Source organism: Lemur catta, chromosome 2 (genome assembly GCF_020740605.2).
Source record: "Lemur catta isolate mLemCat1 chromosome 2, mLemCat1.pri, whole genome shotgun sequence".
In the NCBI taxonomy this organism is placed as follows: Eukaryota; Metazoa; Chordata; class Mammalia; order Primates; family Lemuridae; genus Lemur; species Lemur catta.
This window is the reverse complement of record NC_059129.1, coordinates 55,449,745-55,464,613: the sequence shown is the minus strand read 5'-3', so window position 1 is coordinate 55,464,613 and position 14,869 is coordinate 55,449,745. Positions and strand designations below refer to the sequence as shown.

At 45.5% G+C, this 14,869-nt stretch overlaps 1 protein-coding gene across 1 annotated transcript in view; it reads left to right on the top strand.

Annotated features, from left to right (window-relative positions):
- The first annotated feature begins 4,999 nt into the window (after window positions 1–4,999).
- Window positions 5,000–14,869, top strand: part of TNFRSF21 (TNF receptor superfamily member 21) — a 69,690-nt gene continuing 59,820 nt past the window's right edge. The window contains exon 1 of the mRNA XM_045543703.1: window positions 5,000–5,572. Coding sequence (XP_045399659.1) covers window positions 5,477–5,572 — 96 coding nt within the window. The 5' untranslated portion in view covers window positions 5,000–5,476. The remainder of the gene's footprint in view (window positions 5,573–14,869) is intronic.

Below are 14,869 nucleotides of genomic sequence, written 5' to 3'. Positions count from 1 at the left end.
CTAAATTGGATATTGGAAGTAAAGGCTCTCCACACCGTATCTGTACATGTTTACTCAACGCCTTGTAGCAATGGGAAGGTTGAATCATAAACAGTGATGAGAATACGGGTGGTTTTATTAGGACTTTGAACTTCAAATTGAGAATAATGAGGAAGCTTTGCTGGGCTTTTGGTGAGGGAAGGACATGTTTATATTTGGATTCTAAAAAGCTCATTTTCCTTAGTGTAAGAAGGAGAGATTTACTGCAGGACTGCCTGGTCCGGGAAAAACTAGAGGCACGGAAACCAATCATGGGGTTTGTGTAATCACCTAGGCAAGAAGCCTAGACTAGAGCAGAGGGGATATAGTGGAGGGGCAGGGGACACAACCGACAGAGATAGAATTAGCAGGTCTCGATGACACAGTGAATGAGAGGGTTGATGGATAACTAAGTCCTAGCCAATGGGAAGACTTCGCAAAAGACACACAGGACAATTCTGCTTGGCCAGAACTTTAGTGACATGGCCACACCTAACTGCACTGGAGGCTGGGAAATGCAATCTTTTATTCTGGGTAGCCATGTGATGAGCTGAAAACAGGTGTGTATTTATCATGGGGGAGAACGGCAGTCTCTAGCACTCATAGCTGTATTATAGCTGCACTACTTGAGTCATCCTTTCACCTTTCCCCTCCAGAGACAGAAGAGGAGACCTTTCAAAGGCAGATGTTATTGTATCTGTAGTACCCAACAGTGCCAGGCACATCGTAGATATTTGTGTGGATACATAAATACATAGTATGCGTTGAAATGAAACGCTCTTGCTGTTGCTTAGACATGTTTGATATTCTTCTTCCCTTTGAGCTCGTGTTCACTCCTATTCCTGTCATTCCTCCATAGAACTGCTTAGGATGTTGGCCACACAGCAGTCACTTCTCAGAATGTGGACAAAGGTTATTTTCATTATAAAAAATGAGTACTTACATTTTTAAAAATTGAAATTTTACTAGAACTTCCCAAAGTGTGCAGTATAAGTAAAGAAATAAGGCAACACTCGAGGCAAGATGGTAATTCTGGTGATTTCTTCAGTGATCAGGTTTTTAACTAGAAAAAGCAAATGGAAAAAATGCAAGTATAGAAAAAGTAGGCTAATTGGAAATGTACTAAGGGAGAGGAAAGAATTAGCAATGATTTTGAGGTTGGAAAAATAGAATTGTACAGCATTCACAGAAACAGAGACTAAGTCCAGAGTTAGGGTGCAGGTTGGAGACAGAGTGATTTTACAGCAAAGATGAGATTGGTCTTACCCATTTAGGCCTTGCTGCTGTAGGCCTTTTGATTTTAGCTGTAATTATAATTTATCAGCAGATCTTTCCTTTCCTTGGAACTTGGGAAGAAACTTCCTTATGCATCATGGAATTTTTGTCCTTTCTCAGAAATAAACATGTCTAAGTTACCATATTAAAAATGTGACGGTGAGTTAATCAATGGTTGAAGCATTTTTACTTCAAAATGGAAGGCGTTTATATATTTCAATTTAAAGTAATGAAGTTTCACACTTCCTCTAGATTCAAATGATCTATAATCTAAAATAGAAACAGAAATAACAAGAGAGAGACTGAACCTAGGGAGAAGAGAAGACAGCCATCTGCAAGCCTAGGAGAGAGGTTCAGAAGAAACCAACCCCGCTAACACCGTGGTCTTGGACTCTAGCCCTGAGAATTAGGAGCAGAACATGAAGGAGCAGGATAAAGGCAGAGATCAACCCCTGAGTGGCTTAGTGTCCAGCCAGAAGTATAGGTGGAGGGGCTTATTTCTCCCTCCCCCACATTTCTGGCAGTCAGTGGGCTCTTGAGTTGCTGGAGAGCTCTCCTACCTTCACAAGCCCAGAAGCTGCTGCCACCAGTGAACTGGGATCTTTGTGAGGATGAAACACCAGGCAGCTGGCACTCTTGGAGTCACTTCCTGTCACCACAGACCTGAGCCAAGAGGGCAAGTGCCATCTTGCTTCTCCACCCACGATGCACCTTTATCCTCCCCAGGAGGCCTCAGCCCTTCAGTTTTAGTCTCACTCGTTCTCACACAAACATTTGCCCACTCTGGCCCAGACTGCAGGAGCCACAGGGCACCGATGTGTGACCCCAGAGCCTGGACATTCTGGGTGAGCTGCCTTTGGAGAGAGGGACAGAGATGACTGGGGTGCTAGCTTTCCTCCACTCAGACTCTTTTTCTCCCCTCCCCCTGCCCCACCAGTGGCTGCTGAGAGATGACTGAGCCAGGGCTTGCAGGAACTATTTCTCTTCTCTGTTGGTGCATCCACCACACTGGGCCTTCCACAGAGAGTGGGGCTCGGACCTTTCCTCTAGGGGTCCTGCAGCAGACTGAGGGGTGCTCAGACTGTGAGCTCCCTGCCCACTGGCCCTGCCTGGTGCTGCTTGCCTGGCGACTCCATCAGTGTGGGGCATGCCCCGAGGCAGAGGAACATTGAACCTGCTTGGGCACCCCATAGGCAACTCGGGACCAGCGTGCTTCTCCCTGGCATGGTCAGGGATTAATCTTTGGGACAGGGCACCGGCCCACAGGCCACATCTCCGTACCCCCAGGTCTCAATCACATTGCTCGGAGGCGAGGAGGGAAGATCTGTGATTGGGTGAGACCACTGCATCCCTTTCCTGGTGTCTCTGCTTAGAAGGTGGGAGAAGCCCTTTGACCCCTGCTGAAACAGATCCCTTGCCATACTCCCCCACCTGTCTCTGCTGTGGCAGAGAATAAGGACTCACCTGAAATCCCAGAGCCTCATCCACCACCTGGGGCAATCAAGTGCTTCTCTGGAGGAACTAGAGCCTGTCATAGGACCCAAAACAACATTGCAGCTTGTTCCTTCCGGCAAGTGCCACCTACTGACAGGGATGTCAATTTGCATGCCCTTTACAGCATCTACTGCATCAATCATACAGGGTGTGGTTGTTTCTCACCCACGACACCATCCACTGTCTCAGAGATTGAACTGGCATGCCACTGTCTCATTAAAAGAAAATCCAAAACTAAGAAGCAAAAGCTGCTCCAGACGAGGACATCAGTGAAAGATCTCCCGATACATGAAAAATCAGAGTGAAATGACACCTCCAAAAGAAAACTATAATCTATTTATCACTCATATAGAGGGACATTTATTTAAATATTAATAGTAAGCACAGAAATGAGTGATTTTTTTAAATCTCTCAAATGTCTATTCAATTTCAACTTGATGTGATCAATGCCATACCAAGAACTCATGGAATTTGAAAGTGGTACAAGAACAAGTCAATTTTTTTTAGATTTTAGGAAGATGAATAGTTGAGAAGGATTCCTCACACCTGCATAGTAACCCAAACTATAAACTTGCCCAACTCTATGGAGCAAATTAATCAGATACTACCTTGAGAAATGTCAGTTTGGATGTAAGGAGTAAAACGAACTAACTAAAAGCTGCTTTAAAACTCTCCCATTTTAACACCTATGTAACTTAAAAAAAGACACCTCATGATAGTATTGACAGTCATTTGAATTTTTGAAGAAATAAGTGAAACTATTTTGCATGGAATCACAGCACATATCCTTTACTCTTCCAACTTCTAGAAATAGCTTGAAAGTTTCAGGTCCAAACATTCCCCTCCTGCCCCAAACCTCACATTAGTGGTAATATTTTCTACAACTGTTTTGAATTTCACCACAGGTTCTATATTGTGGCTTGTTTTCTTCACTCTAACATTTATGGATAATCCTTTATTTTTTCTGACAGATTTTTGAAAGAAGATATTGGAATTCATCCTCATATGAATTTTAGTTTCTTCCAAAGTGTGCACAGAACAAAGCACCAAAGGTTTGCTAATTACTAAGAAAACAAACAGTTGGCACTTTCGCTTTAGCAGGTTACCTACTTCAAGAGCATTGGGTGTTGGGTCTTGAAGCAGATAATTTAAAATGTGTTTCCTTTGAAGTAGAAGGGGCCAAAGAAAGCGAGAGTAAACCCAGCACAATAGGCCTCACAGTTGAGTGTTATGAACCAGATGGCTTCATCTGGTAATTTTGGTACGTAGGTGATAGGCAACCCCATACCAGAAATGGTGGTCACAGTCAGGAGACCCTGTCTTCCCCCAGGAGAAACAAAAAAGGGATGACAGTCCTCTTTTTACATACGCAAGTGTGAGAGATGCCAACCATCCAAGAGAACACTCCAGTTGTTCTTGTGAAACAGAGCCTCTCTTCTATCCACCCACATTCCACCAAGGCTTTTGGAACCCAACTCAAAAACTTTTAACACGATTTTTGGAAGGAGGGGTGATTTTTAAAAATTTCTGTGATCATCTGATTCAAAACTCTGCACTCTTTAATTAGGAAAATGCATCTGTCCGTATGTTATAAGGAGTCCCAAGTCCTCTCAAAGACCATCCATGGACCCAAACACCAGCAGCTCTGGGTTTGGAAGCCTTCTAACTCGGATTTCCTCAATTGCATTCATTCATTAGCCCAGATGGTCTCAAACGCAGAGGGTCTTAAAGTCCCCCATATTAAAATCACCTCGGAAACTTTAAAAAATTCCATTGCTTAAGCCAGGCCACATCCTGTTCCAATTAAATCAGAATTTCTGAAGGTGAGACCCAGGAATTAACATGTATGTTTTAAACGCTCCAGGGTGATTCCAAAGCGCAGCAAAGTTTAAGGAGTAACACACAAGTCTCTTTGTGGTCACGCAGTTGATCTAAGTGCCCTGTGGTCATTGGTTGTTTTTAATAATTGTGTCAGGAACAAGTGAAAGGAGTCAGCCGTAGAAATAATTTACTTAGAATTATCTCGGAAATAAGAAGTAAGGTGAGGTCAGGTATGTGCATGCTTTCGCAGCGCTTCCTCTGGGTCAACAAGCAAATGCAGTTTCTTCAGCGAACGCCAAGGGGCACTCTCTCCCTCCCCGCTCTACCTGGAACGACTTCCCCTTTCCAGCCGCACAAAGAGCCCAGCCTCCTCCCGGGTGACATCACAAAGGGCCGGTCCCCCGCCCCTTCGGCGCCACCACGTGTGTCCCCGCGCCCGGTGGCCACCCGACTCAGTCCCTCGCCGGCCGGTCTGGGCAGCGGAGGAGGGTGGTTCCAGCGGCTGGAAGCTTCGCTATGGGAAGTTGTTCCTTTGCTGTCTCGCGCCCAGCCCTCCTCCCTGGTTCTCCGCGGCCGCTGTCGGAGCAGAGCACCGGGAGGCGCGGGCTGCAGCCGCGGCTGCTTCTCCCCGCCCGGGCGGCCGCGCCGCTGGACAGGTGCTGAGCGCCCTCCGAGCCTCCCTTGCCGCCTCCCTCCTCTGCCCGGCTGCCGGCTGCCGCAGTGCACATGGGCTGCTGGAGGTAGATGGGCTCCCGGCCCGGGAGGCGGCGGTGGATGCGGCGCTGGGCAGAAGCAGCCGCCGATTCCAGCTGCCGTGGGGCCGTGCGCCCCGGGCGCCCCTGCGAGCCCCCGGCTCAGCCACTCAGCCATGGGGCCCTCCGCGAGCAGCGGCACCACCCTCGCCTCCTGCAGCCGCTTCGCCCGCCCAGCCCGAGCCACGATGATCGCGGGCTCCCTTCTCCTGGTGAGCGCCTGTGAGGACCCGGGGGCGGCGGCGCCGCGGGCGCAGGACCCGCTCTCGGGGAGCGGGGCGGGTCCCCGGGCCGGGGCTTCGGGAGGCGCGGGGCTGAGTCGGCCGGGTTGGAGGGGCGTGGGGGGCGCGGTGCAAGCGAAGGCGACACCTCGGAGGGCTCCGACTAGGTCATCTGGGGGAATGGCAGGGCTCAGCCGAAGCTCGGGAAGGAGAGCGAATTGTTTGCCTTGCAGTCTGGCTGCGCTGGAGGAGGCGCTAGAGGTTGCCGCCCGGCTTCCTGCGCATTTCGGGGCTTTTGCCCCCGCTTGGCCTACTTCGTACCCCCTCCCCACCCCCACGGCCCCACACCCATGGCTGCTGCCCTCTCCGCGTGGTGTGGGGCTGCGGGGTAGAGGCCGAGGGCTCGCGGTGGCCGCCGCTTTGTTGCAGCTGCAGTGTCATGTCGGGATGCTACCGCAGTGAGAGAGTGGCACCGGTGCGCGCCGGGCACTGGGGACCTCCGGTGCTTCCGCCCCGTGCATTCCCGAGCAGGGCGCGAGCCGCCCCCTCCTCCATCCCTTCACCCTCTCTAACGTCTCTTGGCTCGGGTGGGTCCCAGTTTCTGTGCCAGACCTTAGACCCACTCTGAGGCGCCTCCAAAGCGCCGGCTCCCAGCCAGCCAGCTCGCTGGCACTCGAGTGGGGGGAGGGGGAAAGAGATCTATATAAAGGAAGATGAATTTCCTCCAGGCTTTTTTATTCCTCGTTGACCTGTGGCTAGCCAGGTGACCCCGCAGGGTGGTGCAGGCTTCTTCATCACTCTAGCCGCATCCACATCTGGGCATGCCCTATACATAAGTCCTCCATCACTTACCTGGTCAAAGCCTGAAACCACCCTTGACCCAAAACTTACCCTCAACTTTCCCCAAATCCCCTCCCCTTATTTCCAAATATTGGGGTGAAGGGTCAAGTTGGGTAGAAGAAAATTTGAGATCAAACCCTTTTGAGCCACTATAAGCTTCTCATGCCTATCTTTTATCCCTGCAGGGAGGATGGAGATTCTTAGCTACAAACCAAACAAAAACAAAAAACAAGAGCTTGTTTTCATGGCAGGGCTGTGTAAGGGAAAAGGCAGGCTCAGTGTCTCCTTCCCCAAAAGGGCTTAACTCCTGGCCAGCCAAGAACCGCTTAGATCTCAGGGCATTGCAGTTGCTATGGCCTGAGAATTCATCCTACAGACATTCTGGTTCCTTGTGTGTGTGTGTGTGTGTGTGTGTGTGTTTTAAGAGGAAGAGAAAGACTAAAGAAAAGTTTGTTGCTGTTAGCATTTATAATGAGGCAAGTCCCAGTCTCCTTTAGAAACTCTTTCTTTTTCCACGTTTAATTCAATTTATTATCAGTATCTCCCTACCTTGTCCTTTAGAAACTCTTTTCTGCCCATTTGTAGTAATGGCAAAGTCAAGGTTTGTATCTTTGAAACAAATGTGGTTGATGGTAAGCAGTAGGGGCATCTCTTGGGGCCTTGATCCTGGATTGACAATCTTGGTGTAGAGAGAAATGCATCTAAACCCATCGGAACACTGATTCTAGTATCAGTGGGGTTAGATCTATCATTGAGTTTCCTTTTTCAAGGCATTAGATCCACTACTGTAACCTACCACATGTTGGATGCCTCCACCACATCTGCTTATTATACTTCTCATGGAGTCCACTCCCAGATTAAATCTCAAGGCATTGTGCAATATTTTGTTTATTAATATTTTACCTTTTAGCATGAGATAGGTGCTTAAAGAAAAGCCTCAATGTAATCATAGGGTAGGTTGCCTTAACTAACTGGGAAAGGGCCCAGCTCCTTTTTCTTAAATCATCAAACTCAGCTTACCTAAGAACTGTGCCCTGGATTTTCGACCGAAGACCTGAGAATTTAAGTGTGGCTGTTTAAAAAAAAAAAGAAATTTATAATGGGGCTTAAAAGTAGTCTCAAGGCAATAACCAATACAGGATTCCTTATTCTTCAGCTAACTGTAATAAAAAGGCCTCACTTAAGTTCATGGAATAGCGTGGGGTTGATCGCATCATCCTAAAGAGTGACTCAGAGGGTGTGCCAGGGATCACCAGGGACTACGTCATAACCCCCAACCAGGGGTGGGAGGAAAGGTCTTTTGTCTTTCCCATCCCCATTCTGCATGCTCAAGTGCTCAGGACAGGCTTTGTTAATGTGTAAAAGGATGATCTCATGACACTATTCTAAGGAGTATTTATCCCACTGGGATTCTTGCCGATGTCTAAGTGACAGACACCAGGTACTGGAGTCCGGTAAACATGGCAGGGAACTCAGAACACTACTGGGGGGTGCAGTGGGGAGGTTAGTGACATGCCCACATATTGCAGTTGGACTAAAAAATGATAATCTCAGTAAAATATTCTGTTCATATTGACTTTGTTATCCCTTTTCTTCCTTTTGGTGTAGCAATATTTATTGTCATCATTTTTTGGTACTTTTTTTTGGTTATGACAGGCTAACTGCATGAAGGATAGCTTACTGTAAGCTTTCAAAAGTACTAATATATATGCACACAATCTGATATGATGTATATATAGCAATTATATATGTATGTATATAGAGAGAGCAATTACTGTATGCCAGGTGCTTTATATACAGTATCTTATTTATTTGCAGCATCTCTGTGAAGCAGGTGGTATTATCTTCATTTTACAGATGAGAAAATGGAGGCTCCAAGAACTTTATTGGTCTGTTCTAGGCCACACGTGATGGCCCTGGGGCTGGAACCCAGGACTGTCTGTCTCCCCAGCTCATGTTCTCCCTCACCCCTGTGCCACACTGCCTGTTTCACAAGTCCAAATTGCTTGATAATAAAATGTAACAACAGAGAAAGCACACTGGGGGAAAGTTGAGATGGTGGTTTGGTTAGTTGCAGAGCATAGATGAGAATTACATGAGTGCCTTTGGAAGGAAGTGTTCTTGCTGCTTGCACGTCTGTTTCTGATGACTTGAGGCGTCTGTGTAATATTAACAAGTAAAACACAAACTGAAAGACACGCTATGTGTTCCAGACCAAAAGTCTGGAAACAAGATAAATGAGACCGTTAGGTTTGCACCAGTGTTAAGGAATGCTCTAGAAGGGCTTGCCCATTTGACACTATTAATACATAGTCAGAGATGCCTCTTGCCCTCAGGGAGCTTGCTTTGACTGCGCAGATAGAATGTTGGCGGTGGAGCAGTCAGAAGAGAGGGGAGCCATGAGTGATAAGGAAGTCAGTTCTGAAGTTCTGGAAACTACTCTTTTGCATGTATTATGGATTCCAGATAGAGGGCCATTTGCTGTATATAACAGCCTGTCCAGCTGTGTGTTTGGCTAGAAAGTACCAAGTATTAGTGTTTGTACCTGTCATTGATGCTGGATGTCTGGCTTAGTGCTACCTCTGGACCTTCACTTACCAAAGTAAATTACTGGGGAACTGGTACACCACTCAGGCTGTCCCATTAGGCAGGTGTGGTGTGGTCTGGTGGTGGCTGAAGTCCTGAATTATGTCAAGATTCGGTGGCAAGTTCAAGTAGAACTGTAAATTAGAGCTATTATATCCAGAGGATTTTCTCCTTTTTATGCACCTTAATTTTACAATCCTAGAATGTGAAAGCTGGGAGGGAGGATAAAACTGTGCTGATCTAACACCCTATATTTTTTGGTGGAGGGAAAAAAATAGAAGTGGGGAAGTGATTTATTTTTCATGTTCACAGTAAGCCTACATTGAGCTCTCTTTGTGAGTGAGGCACTGCCCTTGGCAGTGGGAACCCAGGGATGAACTGGGATTTGGATCTTGCCATGAGGGTATAATTAATATGGTAAATAAAATGAACATGGCCATCAGCAGTTCCAGTTGGGTTTCACTTGCTCATATGGAATTTGTGGTTGAATGTATATGCCCAGAGTCCTACACCAAATGTGACTGATGTTAAAATCTTTAAAATACCCGAAATAACTTCTGCTGTTAGAAAGACAGAGAAAGAAAACACTCCCAGTCTCAGAATGACATACATTATCCTCGGTAGGGAAGGTGACTTACAGTCAGAGGCATGGGGAAGCTACAACCCGCCCCGGCATGCGGGATTCCTGATTTGCCCCGTGAGTCATCCCTACAGACATGTGTAGAATGGGATGGAGCTTTCTCACCAAACTGTTTCCAAAGGCATATGTTTGAATCTGCCTCAGGTTCAGCCCCAAGCAAACCGACCTCCACTGTGAAAAAACTACACAAGCTTACCAAGTCAGCAAGAAAAAAATTCCTTGTAAGTGGGATTTAAGGATTGCCTTAAATTGGGGGAAAAAAACTGAGACTAAAGAGGCATAGATCCACCGGCTGCCCATATTGCATATCTTAGTGTAGCTAAATTTGGACAAAGTCTATCTAGCTGGACATGGTAAGCACAGTTAACGGCATATTTTCCAGGACAGTTTGCAGATAGTCCCTTTCTCCAAGTTTGTCCTTATTGGGTAGGCACAGTAGGTGTGAGCTTCTGGGCCGGCTCTGGCAGGCAGTCTGTGGACTTTCTGCATTGTAGATCAGGATGTGGAGACGTCACACTTTAACTTTGCACTTGACTATTCATTCCCATGTAGAGGAAAATCCTCTTTGGAGGCTCCATAGGCAAGTTGCAAATTGGTTATGTGCTCAACTGGCCCTTTATAAAGCATGTAAACTAGCTTAAGTCAACTTCATTCTTTTTTGGGTGAAGAGGTGATGGGTAATGGTCAGATGCATTATCAGACGACTCAGGGCCAGTAGGAATTGAGTGACTTTTCTTTGTGTAAATCGCTGTGCTTGTTTTCCAGTAAGCACTAATACCCTGCTGGCTCTCTTCCCCCGAGCAGGCCTGGCAAATTCCGGTGATGCCAGGTCACCAGCAACTTCCTGGCAAACTCAGATGCTTCTCTTCTGTGACAAGAGGAGCCCCAAGTTATCTCTGACCTTTGGGCGTGTGTCCAGTGATCACTTGGAGCTGACTCAGTGTGGACCATTATACGCAGATATGACACCTGAAGCCATCACAGCAGTCAGCTTGGTCTCCAGAGTTGAATTTCCATTTAGCATTAGCAGGAGCCTGGGCTTCGTGGCTGCTGCAATAGCAGCTGCTGAGCTTTGATTCTTTAGGAAGAGGGGCGAGATCAGGAATAAATACTGGCCTTGCCTCAGTGTTTGTGTTTGTCAAATACCAGAAAATAAACAGGAATCCTAAATTGGCTTGTGTACTGCCACCTGGCTTTCCTACCACCTCCCATTTCCAGCCTGAATCCAAGAGGAGAGGAGACTGGGCAGAGATTATAACCTGGGAGGAACCTGGCAGATGTAAGTATGGGTGGGAATTAGGGCTATAGAGAGGTAGGGCTCCCTGATACTTAGGCTGCAGACTCAAAGCAGTAGTGAGCTCACTGTTCTTGAGGGATGAAGGCCACCAGAAGTATTTTCACATCAGTACCTGGCTTTGGAGATGACAGAAATTTGCAGTGGTGGAAAAGTTGTGCTCAGAGGGATCTTAGGCTGGTGTGGAATCAGGCTGAATGTGGGTGGGGGGGGTCAGGGCTCTGCCTGCCCTATGACTTCATCTTCTCTTCAGATATTTGAAAATTATGCCTCAGAATTTGTTCTAAACAAAAACAAAATAAAAACAAAAACAAAAAAAAAAAAAGAGGGGAGCTTAGTAAGCTAAGTCATAGCAAGGCTCATTATCTAATCTTTATATAATTTTCCATTTGCTCCTCTGCTGCCAGAACTGCCGGGTGGCTCTGTTGCTTGGCGCCATTTGCAAATCTGTTTCGGGAAAAGGAACATGAGCTTAATGGATTTAGGAGAGAGGAAAGGAGTGAGTCCATGAGTCCTGGAATCAAATGAGAACAGCTGTGGATTCAACAGGGCTTCAGCTCTGAGAACCTAGAGGGGAGGAATAAGAAAGTGGCTGTTAATAGTAATCATTGATATTGATGTCACCAGCCCTTATTTACTGAGTGCTTACCATTGACATTGCATTGCATACCATCTACAAACGATCTCAGTAAATCTTACAAGTCTGCGAGGCAGTAGCATTAGCCCCATTTTACAGATAAGGGAATGAAATTTGAGAAGGTTTACGGTCATGCAATTGGCGACTGCTGGAGAGAGGATTAAAATCTAGGTCAGCGTGGCTTTGTGCCCACTGCTCTTTCTGCCAAGTGTGGGTAGGGGACAGATCACTTTAATTTACCAGAATTTTGTTTCCTATAAAGCGAATGATTTTACCCAAGAGTTGAACATTCTTTTTCCAGAAATCACGGAGCAGTTCTGCTCCATGATGGTACTTGGAAGTTCTGCCAAAACTAGTGGTTATAAAGTGAGAGGAACCTGTGTGTGGACTGGAAGGGGAGGGCAGAGAGTTACTGGCAAGCATTTTCCTATGGTGTGATTCGGACGGGCAATGGCACCATGGCTAAAACGGAAAGATACTCCTGCAAATTGCAGTGTTATAAATAAGGGGTGGGTGCTCTGCTTTCCTGCTACTTGGGTCATTTTGAAAAATATTTGTTTAGTGAGTAACAGTGTGACATGGGTTCTGCTTAGCAATGTAGTTTCAACTCACTTATTCTGAGAACTTGAAGACCTTTTAGAGTTTTCTCTGCTGCCGGCCTAATTATTTGTATAGGATAAGAGCGTGGGCTTGTGCCATCTGTTAGTAGCATTTCTTTTGCTCACTTTTCATTTCAGGTCTCTTAGAAACTGGCATAATGCCATGATTTGAGTGGTCCCATAGGTGGTGTGTGTGTGTGGTTTATCAAACTCACTGGTAGCACCTTCTTAAGCAAGCTATTAAACATCTCTTTGAAAAGTGTAGAGACTGAGTAGAGAAAGACAAAGGGTGAGAGGAAATTGTTTAATCATTTGTGCTGGGAAAGAGGTTACAATTCTGGCCTCCCAAAGAATCTTTGGGACAAGACCATTGCTGATTTCATCCTAGGTATGGCCCAGTCTGCTCAACCAGGATTAGGAGACATGGTAGGGTTGGGAAGGGAGAAAGAGGATCAAAGTCAAATGGTGACAGGTTCCCAGAATAATTTAGCTGGTTATTATTCAATCTTTACTCTTCCTTTATGTCTACAAGTTCATGGCCCCTTCTCTTGAGTTTAAACCTTACATACCTCGTCCAGGAAAAATAACAAAATGGACAAGGCTTGTATGTGTTTCCTCATTTGGATTGCTCAGGGCCAGTGTTGTTATTCCATCTCAGCTTCTCAAAGACAATGTGCTATTCATCTTTGTGTTTCTGGCTCAATGCCCTGACACATAGTAGTTAAGCGATAAATGATTGTTGAATGAATTCCAGAAGGATCTTGCTTTAAACTAACTGTTCATTCATTCTAGACAAGGGTAGCTGGAACTTGAGCTACATCTTCAATACTTGGAACTACAACTCAAGGGTAGTGAAGTTATTAAGAAAGAACATTTTAAACTTAAGCAAGTTGGCAGACTAGAAGAACCTAGTGGATATGGAATTTTCTTTATGTGTCTTCTGAATTCAGCTCTCTTCACTGACAGTATTTATGGATAGTTAAAACTAAAGTCTATGAACTTGCTTGTGTTCTGCTTTTCCTTACAGAGATATATTTTTCATCTGTTTAAGAAAATTTGTGGAGCATCTATTAAATGTCAGGCACTGCTCGACTCTGGGTATATGATAGTGAAAGGTTGTTCATAGTCTCACCCTCTTGGATTTCATAGAAGGTGTGATGTTTAGTAAGAACCAACCATTCAAAGAGCATGCTATTAGGAGGAAATTGCACATGGAAGGGCTCAGAGGAAGGAGAGAGCCTATGTGTTCAGAGAGTAGAAAGAAGATCATTGTGGTTGGTGCTCAGTGAATGGGGGCAATGGGAGCTTGGATTGAGGTTGAAGAGGCAGGCAAGGGCCAGATCAGACAGAACCTTCTAGACTGTGAGGGCATCAGACTACGACTCAGTGCAATGGGAAGCAGGGTAATGTTATGGCTTGAATTTGATTTTTTTTTTTTCACTCTGGCAGCTCTGTGGACAATGGATTAGGGAGGGAAGCATGGAAGCAGGAGGCCAGTTAGAATCTTTTACAGTAGTTCAGGGCAGAGATGACGGTACTGGGGTGGTGGCAGTGAAGAGGGGGATTACTAGAGAGAGATTTTGGAGAGAGTTTACCAGTGTGACATAGGAGGGGGCAGGCGGTGTTGAAAGAAAGCACCGACCAAGGCTGACTCCTGGGTTTCTAAGTCGAACAGTCTGTGATGGTCTGGTTACTTTGAAAGGGAAGGCTGGGGGAGGAGCGGGTGGGATTGGGAAACCTGAAGTCTGGATGTGTAGTGAATAACTTTGAGGTGCCTGTGACTTATGTCAGTTCCAGCCTTCATGCCTGCCATTTTTTAATAGCTGTAATCCCTCTGGTTGTTAGTGTGTCGAGCCATTCTGCTGTTGTTGGGTACTTGGATCGCTGCTTCCACTGCAGGCAGCACTGATGAAGTTGTCTCTGTACAAACCAATCCCTCTTTTTTCCTTTTGGGTTGTTTCCCCAAGCTGTATTCTCCAACGCGGAATTGCTGGGTCAAAGGAAATGAATGAACAGTTTTATGGCTTTTGCTGTGTATTGCCAGACTGTTTTCAGGAATACTGAATTAATTTAGAGTGCCATCAGCCACCTATGAATGTGATTTCTGCTCTACAAGCCTGCCAGCGTTGGAATTTATAACTTTAATTTATTTATGCTGCTTTAAATATGTAAGGGTCCTTGGTTGTGCAAATTTGCATTTCAGTAGTTGCAAGGGGTGTCATAAATTTATCCATATGATGATTACCTTTGTATTTATGTATTCATGTAGTCTCCTGTCTTAACTATGGAGTAGAAGTTATGTTAACCTCATTTGCATTAATTTTTTATATATTTTTGTTACAAGCTTTCATTGTCTGTGTATGGCATATTTTTTTACATTCTACTTTTACTATTATTATATTTAATAACACAAAAATGTAAGTTTCTATTTTTAAACCCATTTTCTTTTTTGTGTCTGAGAATGTTTTCTTTTTTTGGTGTTCATTTTGTTTTAACATAACAGTCAGAAATTGATCTCTTTGCAGGTAGGATAAGTACACTATTCTGTTTTGAGTTTCATATTTGATCTTTTAAATGTTGGGTTTGTTGACTTTTCTGGACTTTAATGTGGTATTTGTGGTAAGAAGTATGTCAGTGTGTTTTGCAGGAGAGTCGTACACACTGTGTGAGTAAAGGATTGTATGGTAAAATA